This window comes from Ambystoma mexicanum, chromosome 7p (genome assembly GCF_040938575.1).
Source record: "Ambystoma mexicanum isolate Mex_15411 chromosome 7p, UKY_AmexF1_1, whole genome shotgun sequence".
NCBI classification, from domain to species: Eukaryota; Metazoa; Chordata; class Amphibia; order Caudata; family Ambystomatidae; genus Ambystoma; species Ambystoma mexicanum.
Genome location: NC_090939.1, coordinates 295,484,906 through 295,501,499, shown reverse-complemented (window position 1 = coordinate 295,501,499; position 16,594 = coordinate 295,484,906). Strand labels below are relative to the sequence as shown.

At 50.3% G+C, this 16,594-nt stretch overlaps 1 protein-coding gene across 2 annotated transcripts in view; it reads right to left on the bottom strand.

Moving 5' to 3' along the window:
• Positions 1-16,594, bottom strand: part of CCT8 (chaperonin containing TCP1 subunit 8) — a 403,324-nt gene that overhangs the window by 120,971 nt on the left and 265,759 nt on the right. For both annotated transcript variants that reach the window (XM_069636365.1, XM_069636366.1), the window contains exon 12: positions 2,566-2,637. In XM_069636365.1, coding sequence (XP_069492466.1) covers positions 2,566-2,637 — 72 coding nt within the window. The remainder of the gene's footprint in view (positions 1-2,565; positions 2,638-16,594) is intronic.

Here is a 16,594-nt window from a genome sequence, read left to right as displayed (position 1 = left end):
TGATTTACCTTTAACTACCATGGTGTGCATTTACTTCCTGAGTTTGCAGCTGCAGTAAAGCAACCAAGGGTGGCATTTTCCCCCCAAAATGGCCCCCGTCTTCTTTTGCCATTTCTTCTTGGAAAGGTAAGGTCCTTCGAGATTTACTCTGCGCGTCAAACCAGGTTTGGTCCCTTTGTTCGCTTTGCCTTTGGTGGGATTCACGAGTGAAGCCTGCCTCTGGCTCCAGGGTGTCTGGCGGGGGCAGGAAGTGAGGAAGGAGCCTGAAACGTGCTTAGTCTCCTAAGAGACCCAAATGAACACTAGTAAATGGCCGGCTGAATGCCCGGCAAGGACAGCCAACCTGCTGGGTGACAGAGCTAGGCTGGAATGAATGGGAGAAACCTGAATAAAAGGCGAGGCTTTTGGCTTCGAAGGCAGTCGACCACTGGACGAACGAACAGAAGAACAACTTGATGAGGACGCCTGCTGCAACTCGTGGACCATTGGTTTGCCCTGTGAAGCCCTGGTGCTGTGCTCAAACTCCAAATTAGTATCGACAAAAAAGCCCCTGCAAGGACGACTTCTCCCTTTGAGTTGGTGGGACCAATCAACTCCAAAGTAAGCCACCTGGAAATTCTCTCGGAGCTGATTGCATTTCCACAGAGTTGCTGCTGGAAACCGAAACCCAGGGCGAGGAACACCAGATTGTGTGCATTGCTTTTAAGATGGCCACGAGTTCCAGAAAGATCCTCCGGACTCCCAGGAAGCATCACTGACCGAGCCTGAGCCACAACAGAGTGCTGGACATCAGAAGCAAGGAAAGTCCATCTCGACAGCCAGAAACCGCAGTGTTGCTATTTGCAGTAAGTCACGAGGAGCTGAAACATCAAAGTGCCACTTGTTTCAAGATTGGTGGTTGCGAGCGTGGACCGCCCCATTGCAGTGCATGAGTCCCCAGAAGTCCTCCCTCTTGTGCCCACAATGGAGGAACAGTGAGATCTGCACAGTAACAGAAGTCATCTGCTGCACTTTCCTTCAACCTAAAGATATAGTACAGTCTAAGAACTTACCTCTTGTGTAACTGCACTTGTTCTCTGTTGGCAAGACTTGTTGTGGTTGCTCTGTAGAGTTGCGGAAAGCTTTTTTACTTCACAAGCCTAAAGAGCCTGTGGCCCTACTTTGAATTCTTCCTTCTACAAAGCCCTTTAAAACATTGTGCAAGACTTTTCTACCTCTGATAAGTGCTTCAATTTCACCTAGACTTTTGCTCAAATTGACTTTGGCTTAGCCTGGCTCCCTGGATGACTCTTCTTCCCTCTGAATGTGTTTGGTCTTCCTTCCAAGAAAGGGTTAACTAACTTCGCATTGGGGGGTTTACAAAGTACTTAACTGCTTTGAGAAATATTTGAGATCTCTTGTTGTGTCATAATAAATTCTCTCTTTGACAAACTCCTATAACTGATTATAAATGCAACAGTGACATATTAATGCCCCCAGCACCCTAACTATTGAAGTCACCTGAGGGTGTAGGTAGTGTCTGTGGGCCATCCCAAAAGGGTACTTACTGATTTAGAAATATTAAGAGTGCGTATTTTTGAAGTGTATCTGAGTGTTACTGTTATATTACTCCCTTCTGAAGAAGGCCTATTCTAACTGACTGATAAATTAATCATTGTTTATTCAAGAAACCTTGCATGTAAATGTTCAAATAATACATTGTCACTGAATCTGTGTAACTCCCCTACAGCTCACATTGAGCCCTCTTGAGATAAGCCTGGCTGCTTAACATGCTACCAACCTGCGTAGTACAAGATTATACCAAAAGTTGGGTTCCTATTGCCAGGAGGTCAGGGTTTTATGTAGTGCACCCAAAGGGCACTGCATACACTCTTTCCTAAAAGGAGCCGTCCAGTGGTTGTAGCAGTCGTGCAGCGAGGCGAACAAAAAAAAGGAAAGGAAAAAAAGTCTACAAGTACAACTTTAGTTAATCAAAGGTATCAGCCATGAAGAGAACTCTGCATTTGTGACCGACTTCGATGGTGGAAAAAAAACAATCTGAGGGACATCGACGCGTGAAGGACCGGGGGTATAGTACATGTTACAATAGGGATAGTATTACAAACATGCCCTGTCGACGTCCGTTTGAGTTTCTCTGCGACTTCCTATACAGAGCATGCGATCCAAGCAGAGCCACAAGCTCCAGAAAAATTATTTATAGTAAAACTGTTAAGTGTTTACTTGGATACCGGTATTTTTCTGATTTCATTGTACAGCTCACATTACTCTTCTTAAGATAAGCCTGGCTGCTCAGTCACACTACCAACTTGTGCAGTACAGGCCTATTTTAAAAGGTGGGTTACCTAATACCAAGAGAAGTCTTGTGTAGTCCAACGCCAGTTGGACTGCCTCAATTCTTACCCAACATGCTGCCAGCGTGGGCATTTTTACAAGATTTCTTTTCGTAAAAAGGCCCGAGGGCTGGCTACTACATTTTTGGTTTGGGAAATCAGCAGAAGATGAAACAATGATGGTAAGAATCACATACTATAAAACGTTCTCCTTTAATGCTTCAGAAGCACTTACCTCACCATAGGACGTAATATTCTTGGCCAACTCTATCTCTGTTGCACCACCACCAGGCACAAGACGTTTATCCTAAAAAGAAAAGTGTGATCATTAGTAGGGAAGGGCAGTCAATGGCTTTCAGCACTAAGATCCTGCACCTGAGAGTAGCGAAAAATGACTCGACAGAAGAGAACATTCATAGTAGATTAGACTGCTACATCGGAAGTAAAAAGAAAAGCCACAGAAAGTAGTACCCTGGAATAATAAAGGGGAAACAGCAGATTACGCTGCTTAAACACCACTATGAGACAGCCGAGGGGGGCTACCAGGGATCACAGTCTTAATGCCCTAACCTTCAACAACCTATGCAAACAGGTCGACCTAATTAACATGTTTTTCGGAGCACTACAGCTTTAATGCTCTCCTGTTTATCATGCGCCTTTAAATATAGTGTTCTGATGTGGCATCTCAATGGGATAGATTACCTTTCTGCAACTCTGTTAGGACAGTTTTCCTTAATTACTTATAAAACTATACTTTAGTTAATACAGTAAAATCCAACTCCTAGTATAAGGCTGTACCACATGATAAAGGGTAGCAATGAGAGCAGCCAGGCTTATCCATGGAGAAAGAGGGCTGTAGATGGTACAAAGAAAGTAGCATACATTTGGTCCAGAGAACACTGATACACTGATGTATTGAACAAATTAAAAAAAGGTTTTGTTTATATATACACACAGGCAAAGAGACTTCTATAGAAAACACAAGTACTATTATCCATAAACACAATTAGAAAAACCAACACAATACTTATGGTATGCAAACCAAGGTATAAACCTTATTTAGAAGAGCAGTATACAGTTCAAGGAGAGTAAAACCTAGGGATGCACTTTTAGAATGGCTGAATGCCATTTATGGGGAGTAAAACTAGACTTTTAGAATGCCAATGTAACTCAAAGGAGCAGACCTTAATGGTAATCATTTATAGTGTTATTCTGTTTCAGGAATACTATAGTTATACCAGCACTGTTACAAGTATACCTGGCCACTCCCATAAGTTAATCTATTTCAGAATGGATACACCTACACTACTAACTAACAAGAAACATATTTAACCTTTTCTTCTTTCAGGAATAGATAGTTAAACCACTATTAATTCTCAGAACAGTTCAAATATAAGACATGCATTACTTAGCGTAATAGCATTTCTGATTGTATCTGCTTAGATTCACATGTTGTGCATATAGTCCGACATCTAGTGGTAATCGCGGAGTACTGCATCTAGTCTTTCGAGGATCGAAAGGGGACGTCGACATGGGCTTGCTTGCAACACTATCCGTGGCGTGTAGTCTACCGAAAATCCCTCATGTGTCGAGCACCTCTGGTTGTGGTTTTTTGCCATGAGGAAGCCTTATGACTATTGTGAGCGAGTACAGATGGAGAGGAAGTAGTAGTAAGAGGTCTATGTTTCTTCCATCCGAGCGGGGAGGATGGGTGGGCGCATGTGAATCTAAGCAGATACAATCATCAGAAATGCTATTACAATAAGTAATGCAGGTCTCCTGAAGCTTGTGAAACTGCTTAGAATCACATGCTGCGCATAAACCAGCAAACAGTACCCAGAGTTGGTGGTGGGATGGGAGACGGAACAATAGTAAAGAGATGGAACAAGTTACTTACCTGTAACTGTTCGAGCATGGGTCTGATATGGATTCACATGCTCATGAATATTCCCCGTTACCAGGCTGGGAATCCTCGGTAAAGAAAAAAATCAGTTTCATTTCTGAACTGTCTTTCTCCTAACAACCAATCACCCAGCTCTGGGTCATACTGCCCCCAGCCAATCACTGCCCTCTACCTAAGACCCTCCTCTGGCAGCCATCTTCAGATTTGGAAGCAAGTAAAGTGGCAGTAGGACCAAGAGAAGAGCCGCAAAGGGGTAGGTGGGAGGGTTCGCATGTGAATCCATGCCAGACCCATGCTGGAGAACAGTTACAAGCAAGTAACTTGTTCCTTCTCCAGCATGGGGTCTGGCATGGATTCACATGCTCATGAATAAATACATAGCAGTACACACATGCACAACCACGGGAGGTGGCAAGGCTCAACATAAGCATCTCTTACCTGCTCACCAGAATCACCTTTCTAAGCAAACAGGTCGCGCAGCACTGCATGGCCGACTCTGGACATCTCCCAGGAATCCCTCTCGACGCAGTAGAATCTCGTGAAGGTGTGCGTCGACCTCCACGTAGCAGCCCTGCAGAGGTCCAGGAGGGGCACACCAGATAGAAACGCCATAGTTGCAACTATCGCTCTGGTCAAATGGGCTCTCGAAAGGGCCAGGCAAAGGTTGGTTTGACAACCAATGACAATGTGTGATGCAGCCACCTGGAAATGGAAGCCTTGGAGAGGGTCTTCCTATCATGGTTCACATGGCCAAAGTTCACAAAAAGTTACGACGTCTTCCAGAAACTCTGTGCGGTCCACATAGAACTTCAGCGATCTAGCCACATCCAGCGAGTGCAAAGTCCTTTCAGCCGGCGACGAAGGCGTCGGGGGGGGGGGGGGGGGGGGTGGAGGGTGGGGGTGATGGCCACAAGCAACGCTGTCTTCCACGACAAACTTCAGCGGCACTGTATGCATAGGTTCGAATGGAGAGCCCATGAGCCTGGTCAGCACCACATTGAGTTCCCACGCTGGGGCTGGAGCCTTCACCGCGGGGAACAAATGAAAAAGTCCTCTGACAAATTCCTTAACCATTGTGTTACCATAACGACGACGGTCCCAGAGATTTGGTGTAGTGGAAGATAGCCGCCAGATGAACTTTAATGGAGACATGGGCCAGTCCTGCTTTGGTCAACGACAGCAAATACAGCAGTACCTGCGGAGCAGTGACTCGTAGAGGGTCGACCTGTGTACGGCACCAAACGGCAAACCTCTTCCATTTATGTTCATAGCATTTTAGAACAGACTATGCTCTAGCCTTGGCAAGCACCTTCTGGCAGTCCGCTGTGAGATCGTAACCCCCGAAAACGCTGCAGGAGTCAGGCCTTCAGGTTCAGCGATCCTCGGTCGTGGTGCATAATTGCACCTCCTTCCCTGGCAAGATGATCTGCGACCACTGGAAGCTTGACCGGAGGGGACGCCGACATGCTGAGAAGTTCTGGGTACCATATCTGCCTCGGCCACGCTGGTGCGACGAGGATCATCCTGCACCTGGACAGTTTTGAGTTGATTTATGAGTCGAAGAAGCAACGGCAGAGCAGGGAACACATACAGAAACAGGCCGCCACAGGGGAATGAGAATGCGTCCCCCATGCTCTGCGGCTGGGGAAACCTGCTGGCGAACCTCCGCACTTGGTGTTCGTCGCAAACAGATGGCTCTGGGGATTGCCCCATCTGAGGAACATGTGATCCACTCGGTCCTGCCGAATTTCCCACTTGTGGCAAGAGACCAGCTCCCTGCTGAGAGAGTCGGCGACAGTGTTCTTCACTCCTGCCAGATGAAACGGGATGAGGAACATCCCCTGGGCTATGGCCCAGTGCCATAAGTCCTGCGCCTCTTTGGAGAGCGCCAGGGATCTGGTGACACCCTGCTTCCTGATGCAAAACATTGGGGTGGTATTGTCCGTGAAGACCCGCACCACCTTGCCCTTGAGGGACTGATGGAAGGACCCGAGGGCCCAAAACACTGCCCGCAGCTCCAGCATATTGATGTGCAGTCTTCTCCGGGAGCCACAGGCCTTGTGCGTGAAGACTTCCTGTGTGAGCACCCCAACCTTCCAGAGAGGAGTCAGTCGTGACCGTCTCCTGGTGCGGTGGGGTGTGGAAATCTGCTCCTCTGGACAGATGTGCGCCAACGCCCCACCACTGTATTGTCGACGGAAACTCCCATCAAGCGTGATCTTGTCCTGGAAGCTTCCCGACACTTGTATCCAACGGTCGTCGAGAAACTCCTGTAGTGGACACACCCGTAGCCTGAATTGTCAGATGAGGTAGATGCACGACTACATCATGCCGAGCAGCGACTTGATAGTCCTCACAGTGGCGACTTTCAGTGCCAACAGCCATTGCACCTTGCCCAAGATGGCCACTATCCTTTCCTCCGATGGAGACGCCAGGCACGATACTGTGTTGAGTTGGGATATCAGAAACAGCGCGTCCTGCGATGGAGTCAAGCAGGACTTTGCATAGTTCACCGAGAACCCCAGATCCGTCAGAAGGCAGACGGTCCTCGCCATGTGGTCAACGGCAGTGTCCTTTGAGCTAGTCCAAGTAAGGGTAGACGTGGATCCTTTGGAGACGCAGATGCACCGCCACCGGGCACTTGGTGAAAACCTTTGGCGCCGATTTCAATCCGAAGGGAAGGGCCTTGAATTGGTAATGCTGCCCTTGAACCACGAAGCGCAGAAACTTGCGGTGTCCCTTGTGAATGGGTATGTGGAAGTAAGCATCCTCCAAGTCCAGCGACGACAGAAAGTCCCCCTCTTCTAGCTGTCCGAGCATGTGCTGAAGAGTTACCCATCCAGAACATTTGGGACTTGATGTATGTGTTTAGACAATGGAGGTCTAGGATAGGCCTCCAGCTGTCGGTCTTATTCACAAGGAAGTACTGAGAGTACACTCCAGAGCCCTGGAGCCTCTTTGGGACAAGCTCTATTGTTAGGCAAAGTTTGTATGCAGTACCCTTTGGGTGCACTACAACAACTCCGACTACAGGTATGGGGAAACTCAACCTTTGGCATAAGCTTGTACTACACAGTTTTGGTAGCGTGTTGAGCAGCTAGGCTCATCTCAAGAGGGGTCAATGTGAGCTGTAGGGGAGTTACACAGATTCACAGAGACAAGTATTCAAATAAACTCTTACACACAAGGTTTCTTAAACTATTTACCAGTCAGAGTAAGCCTTCTTCAGAAGGGAGCAATATAAAAAGGTAACACAAACGCACTCCAATACTATTCACTCCTCGTGTCTAAATCAGTAAAGACCCTTGTGGGACGGCCCACAGACACAACCTACACCCTCAGGTGACTTCAATAGCTAGGGTGCTGGGGACATTAATATCTTACTGTTTGCATTTAGATCACTGTTAGAAGTGGGTAAAAGGAAAAGGTGATTAGAACAAGAAGAGACCACAAATATTCTTAAGCAGGCAAATACTTTTGGATCCCGTAAGCAGGGTCATTCAGTATAATAGGCTAAGCCAAAGTCAATGGGCAAAAGTCTTATACAGGATGAAGCACTTCTGGTAGGTAAGTAGAAAAGTCTTTGCACAATGTTTTAGAAGTCTGAAGAAAAGAAGAATCAAATGTAGGGCCACAAGCCGATTAGACTTGTGAGTAGTAGAAGATGCAAGCAACTCTACAATAAGAGGTACGCTCTCAGACTTTACAGTATCTTTGTATTGAAAAAAAGTGCAGCAGAGGACTTCTGTTCCTGTGCAGCTCTGCAGATCTCTATTCCTGGGCCTCAGTCGGGGGACAAGAGGGAGGACTTCCGGGGACTCCTGCACTGCAATGGAACGGTCACAGTTCGCAATGGCCAATCTTTCCAACAAGTGGCACTTCAGTGTTTCAGCTCCTCCCGACTACTGCAAATATCAACACCGCCGTTCCTGGCTGTCAAGATGGACTTTCCTTGCTTCTGGGGTTCCGCACTCTGTTGAGGGGGCTCAGGCTTGGTCAGTCCTCCTTCCTGGGAGTCCGGAGGATCTTCCTGGAGCTCTCGGCCAACTTAAAAATGCACACAATCTGGTGTTCCTGTCCATGGATATACGATTTCCAGCAGCAACTCTGGAAATTCAACCAGCTCTGAGAAGGCTGGCCAAGTGGCTTACTTTGGAGTTGATTCGTCCCACCAACTGAAAGGGAGAAGTCATCCTTGCAGGGGCTTCTCTGTTGATACAAATTTGGAGTTTCAGCACGGCTTCACCAGGCAAACCAACGGTCCAGGAGTAGCAGCAGGCGTCCTCTTCAAGTTATTTGGTTCCTTTGTTCCAGTGGTCAACTCTGCATTCCAAGCCTAAAGCCTCCCCCTTTATTCAGTTCTCTCCCATTCATTCCAGCCTAGCTGTCAGTCACCCAGCAGGGGGAGGGCTGTCCTTGCCGGACAGTCAGCCGGCCAATCACCACAGAGTGCATTTGGGTCTCCTAGGAGACTACGCACAGGGAGTTTCGGGCACCTCCCTCATTACCTGCCCACCCCAGACACCCTGGAGCCAGAGGCGGGCTTCACTCATGAATCCCGCCAAAGACAAAGCGAACAATGGGAACAAACCTGGTTTGGAACACAGAGTAAATCTCAAGAAGGACCTTTGCACAAAGAAATGGCAAAAAAAAGACGACCAGGGACATTTTGACAATAATGGCACCCTTGGTTGCTTCACTGCAGCTGCAAACGCAGCCTGCAGGTAAATGCACACCACGGTAACAAAAATGTTACATGAGAGGCTAGACAGAGGGGATACTAGGTAACCCCTCCAGCACACTATTGTAAGATAGTGTGTGCTGGGTCTAGAAGTTTACAAAATGTAAGTAAAGTAAATTTCACTTTACTACTCTGGGAAACAGTAGTTTATCCCAGAGAAGGTATTTAAACTTTTGGGAAATCTTGAAAGACTTCCTTGTGCCACTGCACTGAAGGTGCAGTGTAACACAACGTCAAAGATACCGCCTATGGAATTTGTCAGACTCTACAACCAAAATAAACAGAGTTCTAAATCACATTATAATACATGAGAGTGGAAAAAAAGTCTCACTCTGTCCAAGTTAAAAAAAGATCACGTCCTAAAAATCCAGCAAAGTTGCCGGGGGTCTCCAAGGTGGAGGGAATTAGCACATTTCTGAGAATTCTCCCTAACATCTATCACGCCCTTCTTCAGCATGGCCCTGCACCTCCAGCAGCAGCCGAGGGACATGGTTTTCCTGCCAGGCTACCAGTGGTATTTGGGGACACTACCGTTGCAATTCCAGGGTGTGTCTGTGGGCTAGAGTGTCCAGCACCCAGTGGAGATGGTCTTCCACATGCTGACGAAGCTTGCCAGGCGGCCTCCCACCGGGGTGCACGGGCGGGGGCCTCACGCCACCGATGGTTCAATCATGCTTGGACATCAAAGGGCCACCTGGCGACGAAGACCTCCTCATCCTCCTTGGCCCTGATTGGCTCACGAGCACACAGCAACAGAGCCTACCGGCCCGCGCTCGACTCGTGTAGCCCACTTTGTTCCTGCACTTCGGTGAGTGCTGCATTGGCCTGCTAAGACCCTCTTGGGCCGAATTCCTGGTGCCCCAGACCCTTTCTAACCCTGTGCCCAGCCCGCTTCCACCCCGTTTCAGCCCTCCCTTCCCTAGACCCTCTCCCTTCCGTGTTTGTCCCTCCTCCCGCCTCCCCCGATTGGCCGGACCGCTTCCTCCTTGGCCCTGATTGGCTCACGAGCACACAGCAACAGAGCCTACCGGCCCGTGCTCTCCTCCCTGCCGCTCCTGCGTCCTGGTCCACCTCCCGACCCGCCCACAACCCTTCCGATTGGCCATCCGGCCTCCTTTCCCAGACCATTACTGCAGCTCCCAAGGCAGCCCTCTGCCTGGCAGCCCTACGGCGAAGGACCCGAGGCAAAGGACGACTCCAGATCGTATCTGCAGGTATCCGCAGAAGAAGCAAGAAGCCAACAACAAGTAAGTGTGGCAAGGGCAGGGCCAGAAGCAACTACTTCAGGCCATACTACCCTACCACTCCTCTAACCTCCCTGAGAAAGTTGAACTGAGAAGTGTCCCCAATTGCATATAGAAATATTCCCAATTGCATTTATAAGTGTACCCAATTGCATTTAGTAGTCGCGCCGGATAGCCTCTGAGAAAGTTGAACGAGAATTGTTCCCACTCACATTTGAAGTGTACCCAACAACCTCTCTGAGAAAGTTGAATTTAGAATTGCTCCCACCTACAGTTAGAAGTGCACCCAATCACATTTAGAAGTCACGCCCAAGAGCCTCTCTGTGAAAGTCGAACTTAGAATCGTCTCCCACCTGCATTTAGAAGTGAACCCAATTGCACACCAATCATGAGCGCACCAACTCCACCAATGCCCGTCAGAAACGACTCCCATGAACCTCCTCCACTCTCCGATCTGCCCTCCCTCGCCCCCCCCCCCGCTCCCAAGACAACCCACCCTCCTCCACAATCCCTGCCAGCACCCTCTCCAAACACCAAGCCAGGGGGGCACGATGGCGTGCCACCCACCCCAAGACCACTCATCTCCTGAACCCCGCCGCCGACCCGCCAGCACTGCCCATGCCTGCTCTCCCCACTACCACACCCCACCCTGCAACCATCCACCCCCCGCCTCGCCATAATACACCTGCCACCTTCCCCATCCGACTGCACCTTTTCCCCTCCCTAAAAACTGCGCGCCTAGCCCTAGCGAGAACCGAAGCCGCCTCTCTCCCCCTCTGACCCTCCTACCCTCTCTCTCACGCCAATCGCAGCAAAGAAACTTAAGAGGAAGCGTTCCTGGTCCCCCTCTACCTCTCTGATCTCCTCGCCCCCCCCTTGTCTCGACCCACCACCCCTCTCCCACAATCCCCCCCTCCCCCGTGGCCGCGCCCTTCCTGAAACCCCTCGCCCTCGATTTCACCACAACCGAAACTCCCAACCACCCTCCCCCATCCTCAAATCCCCCACCCCAATCCCGATCATCCCATCACACACATCCACCCAACCCCACACAAAGCCTGCAAAACTCTCGGCTCGCCCACTCTTCCCTAGCACCACCAACCCTACCCCTCTCCCGCTACTCTCTCCCCCTCCGCCCCATCCCGCTCCAGCACCAAAACCAACCTTCCCTGCCGATGTGAACTGTATCCTATTTAACGCCCGCTCTGTAGCAAAAAACAGACATTGCATCTTTGACCTCCTCACCTCTGTCAAACCTGACCTAGTTTTCATCACTGAAATTTGGTTCTCTGATGACTTCAGCCCAATCGCAAATGAAGCCTTTCCGCCCGACTACTGCCTCAGCCCACTGAACCGTCCGTCCAGAGGGGGGGGGGGGGGGGGCTAGCATTTGTCTTTAAATCTCTCTTCCGCGCCTCAATCATGGACAACCAACCCTCCATTCCATCCTGCGAATCTCTCCTCGTTAAACTATCCCTCTCCCCGTCGCTCTCACTCACCTTCCTAATAATCTACAGGCCCCCTGGCTACGATAGACATTTCGCAAACAACCTTTGCGACTATTGCCACCCTCCAAATAAACCATCCCAACCTCATCCTTCTCGGAGAATTTAACATATGGCTCGACATCCCCACCAATCCTATGACACACGCCCTAATCGACGGTCTAGATGCAATTAATCTCCAACCCCACATAAATGGACCGACTCATTTTAAAGGACACACTCTCGATGCCATCTTTAGCTCCGACACCCAGATTCAGTTAAAGCCCCCAACTCCTATCATCTGGTCCGATCACTTCATTCTCTCGTTTGCCATCCCCGCACCCGGCCCCCTTCCCGTATCCGCATCTGAACCTCCGATCCTACGCAAATGCTGGAAAAAACTAATAATCACCTCTGACCTAGCCGAGGCACTCCTCCAGTCCCCACCACCCACCTGCCACCCTAAAAACCAACACCTGAAGCCTTTGACTCATGGCTCAACGCATCTCTGATGCGACTCACCCCTACATGCAAACCATCAACCCGCCGTGGCCCGTTCCCCAGATGGTTCACTCCTGAGCTGAAGACCAGTAAACGACACTACAAATACCTAGAACGCAATTGGCAAAATGAGAAAACCCACGAAAGCCGGACCACCTTGGCCCGTCACTTGTACCGGTACAAGGCTGAAATCCGGAAAGCTAAAAAAGCCCACTACAACACCCGAATCGTAAACTGCAAAAACCCAAGCAAAGAACTCCACAAAATCATCTCCGAATTCACCAATCCAACTTGTAATACAACCGTCCCGACCCCGTCATAATCACTGTGTGACTCACTCTCCCTCCACTTTTACACCACAGCTATTGAAAGGACAAAAACTCTAAACACCAAACTGGCTCTCTTACAACCAATTGACAATCTTCCACCCGTACCGGCCAGCCAGTCAACTACAACCTCAACTCAACCAACATTCGAATCCTTTAGTCCAATATCACCAGAACAATTTCTCAAAGTTCTATCTGCCCGCAAACCACCTGGATCCCCTCTGGACCCCTGCCCAGCCACAACCCTTAAAGAAATCTTTGCCTCCACCTGCGCAGGAGAACACGCAAGATCTATCATAAATGCCTCCCTTTCCTCCGGTATTTTTCCCGAAGCATTCAAAATGGTACACGTCAAACCTCTAATTAAAAAACCCTCGCTCGACCCTCTCGAGCCCAAAAACTACCGCCCAATCTCAAACACCAGATTCCTCGCCAAACTCATTGACCGAACCGCCTACTCCCAACTAAACGCCTTTGTTGAAGCCAACAATCTCCTTGACCCCGCCCAATCGGGTTTCAGAACACGTCACGGAACTGAAACCACCTTAACCTCGATCTGGGACGACCTTAAAATGACAGCAGACTCCGCGGGATCTGCCGCTCTAATCCTTCTTGACCTATCCGCTGCCTTTGACACGATCAATCACTCGATACGCCTAGACCGCCTCCACTCGCTAGGAATTCGTGGAACCGCTCTTAAATGGATAGCTTCATTCCTCAAAGACAGGCACCAAATAACGACACTCTCCAGCTTTACCTCCCAAGCCCGACCAGTCAACACGGGAGTCCCTCAAGGAGCATGTCTATCCGCCCTCCTATTCAATCTCTACCTGATCACCCTCCCACCAATAATTCGTTCACACAACATCCTATGTTACAACTACGCCGACGACTCAACTAATTCTAAAATTCCTGAACTCGAAACCCAACTCGACCTGGCATCCTGCCTCGCAAACAGAGCGCTGGATGACCCAAAGCCACCTCTTGTTAAACCCCTCCAAAACAGAAATCATGGTTTGCGGCAACTCCGACCTTCTTCCGCACCCACTACCCTGGCCACCCGCCATGGGCAACTCACCTACACCCTCCAAAACAGTAAAAAATCTTGGATGCACCCTAGACTCCGACCTAACACTCTCGCGCCAAGTCAACAATGTCTCAAAGTCCTGCCACCATCACCTTAGAATCTCTCTCACTTCCGATTGACACTGGTGGCGAAGAGATCCACTTGTGGGGTTCCCCAAAGGGCAAAGATATCCAAAAGAACTTCCTGAGCCAGCTCCCACTCGTGAGAGACCGTGCTCTGCCTGCTCAGAGCATCTGCTGCTGCATTTTCGTCTCCGGCCAGATGAACTGCCGAGATCGAAATTTCCTGCTGGATGGCCCAGAACCAGAGCTGCATCGCCTCCCTGCACAACGGGAGTGACCCTGCCCCCCCCCCCCCCCTTTGTTGAGGTAATAGTGCATGGCCACTGTATTGTCCGTCATAATCAGGACATTCTTCTGCACAGATGGCAGAAAAGCCTTCAGGGCTAGCCCGATGGCCCTCAGCTCTAACAGATTGATGTGGAGTCTAAACTCCGAAGGAGACCAACGTCCGCTGTCAACTTGTTGGTGTGAGCGCCCCAACCTGAGGGGGATGCGTCTGTCACAATCGTCACCTCCGCCCATGGTTGCCCAAATGGGGCTCCCTGCAACAGATTGCCCTCGTCGGCCCACCATAGAAGATCCTGGGCGACCAAGGTCAGGGTCTGAACAGGATCCGACATCCTGCCGGAGAACTGCAACCACTGCATCTTGAGAGCCCACTGCAGCCTGGCCTCTGGCACCAGGAAAATGCAGGATGCCATGAGGCCTAGCAACCTCAAGAAATCGAACGCCGGGAGACTCTGGGCACATTGAAACTTATCCACCATCTGCAGAATGTGAAGAGCCCTCACCTGGGAGGCGAGCACTGCACCAAGGATGTGTCGAGCACTGCTCCGATGTACTGGAGCCGCAGCGTAGGTGTCAAATAGGACTTCTTTAAATTGAGGGAGACGCCCAGCTTGTGAAGGGAGTGGCAGGTGACGGACAGATGATCCAGGGCTTGCTCGGGAGAGCGCGCCCTGATCAACCAATCGTCCAGGTAGGGGTAGACGTGAATCCCCCCCTTTCCCCGAGATACGCTGCCACCACCACCACCAGCTTGGTGAAGACCCTCGGGCGGAGGTCAATCCGAACGGCAGGACCCAAAACTGAAAATGCGAGTCGCCAACCACGAACCTCAGGTACTTCCTGTGCTTTGGATGAATCGGCACATGAAAGTAAGCATCCTTGAGGCCTAGAGACACCAACCAATCCTGAATTTGAAGGGCCTGGAGGACTTGAGAAAGAGTTACCATCTTGAACTTGTCCTTCCTGAGGAGCTTGTTCAACGAACGCAGGTCCATGATGGGTCTCAATCCCCCGTCTTTTTTCGGGATAAAAAAATAAGGGGAATACCATCCTTTGTTCCTCTCTGCTACAGGCACCAGTTCTATGGCGCCTTTCTCCAGCAGGGATAGAATTTCCTGAGCAAGGAGTGGACCCGGACGCTTCAAAGAGCTTCCCCGGTGGATTGTTGTGAGGCCTTTGCCAGAAGGGAAGACAGTAGCCGTGGGCTATGATCTCCAGAACCCGCACATCTGAAGTAATGGCCCACCATTCTCCAAGATGCTGTGCAAGTCTGCCCCCAACCGGCAAACCATGGGACTTGGCCTCATGACTGAGCGGACGCAGCTGTGGCAGTGCCTGAAGGCAAAGAGGCAACTGCCCCAGCGGCTTTGGCACCCCAAGTACCTTGCTTTCCACCCCTGGTACTCCTCGGTGGCCCCTTTGACTGGCAGCTCCTCTCGATCTACTAAAGGAAGAGTAGTACCAAAAAGAACCTCCCCTCCATTGCTGTCCCCTAGGACGACAAGGCTGAGGTTGACGTACTGCAGCGCTCAGACTTCCCTGCAGCTTTGGAGGTCTGCAACCTTTCAACGCTCTCGTCAGCCTTGCTGCCAAACAGATGAACTCCATCTAAGGGCATGTTCAGAAGCCAGGATTGCACATCAGGAGCAAACCCACCTGCGTATCACGGTGCTCGCAGCCATGGACCGGCTGACACAGTCTGCCGAGTTCAGACCCGACTGAACAGATTCACACATGGCATCCTTGCGGTCTTGCACAAGGTCTAGAAAACCATCCCGTTCCTCCCCTTCGGGAATAGGCTCAGCCGCCAAAGACGCACAGTTCCACAGAGTGTGTGTGAATCTCGCTAAGGCACAAGTGGCGCTGGGCACCTTCAACGCCATACCCCCAGCCGAAAATACCTTCCTCGCCCAACCATCAAAGCGCTTGTCGTGCCTATCAGGAGGGATTGTAGGGTACGCAGCCTGCTTCGAGGAGGCCGTAGCGGCCTCACCACCAAACTCTCTGGAGTAGGTTGTGTCGATAAGTAGCAGGGCTCACCACTGGATGGCCGGTATTTCTTTGGAAGCGACTTATTAACTGCCGGTAGACTCTCCGGAGCCGTCCAAGCCGCCACCACCCTTCTTTGCAAAGCCATGTGAAATGGCAACACCGGGTCAGTGGGCGGACCTTGATCCAGGATGTCTGTCAAATCATCCTGAGCAGAATCAACAGGTGGAGCAGACCACCCCAAGTATTCAGTCACCCTTGACATGAGACGCAGATAGGAGGAATCTGCATGCGCCCCAGGTTCAGTCACCGCCGGAGAGGTGTCAAGGCCACTGGCGTCATGCAATGACTGACGGAGTACCTCCATCTGACTATGCCCAAATAAAAGATCAGACATCAGGAGGCACAACCATCTCAATCAGACAGTTACTCAACCTCTGAAATGTTTTGTAAAGGTTGTAAAAATTCCAATCTAGGAGGAGGAACAGAAAACGGCTCAAAAACAGGCCTCAGACTTACAGAGAGCCTTCCTTGGAGTTTCCACAGCCCTCAGGGGCACCTCCGGCAACTCCTCCACAAACAGCGTTGACCGAGGCGCCGACTACTTCGACGCCGGAGCTCGAAGGGTGTCCTTCGATG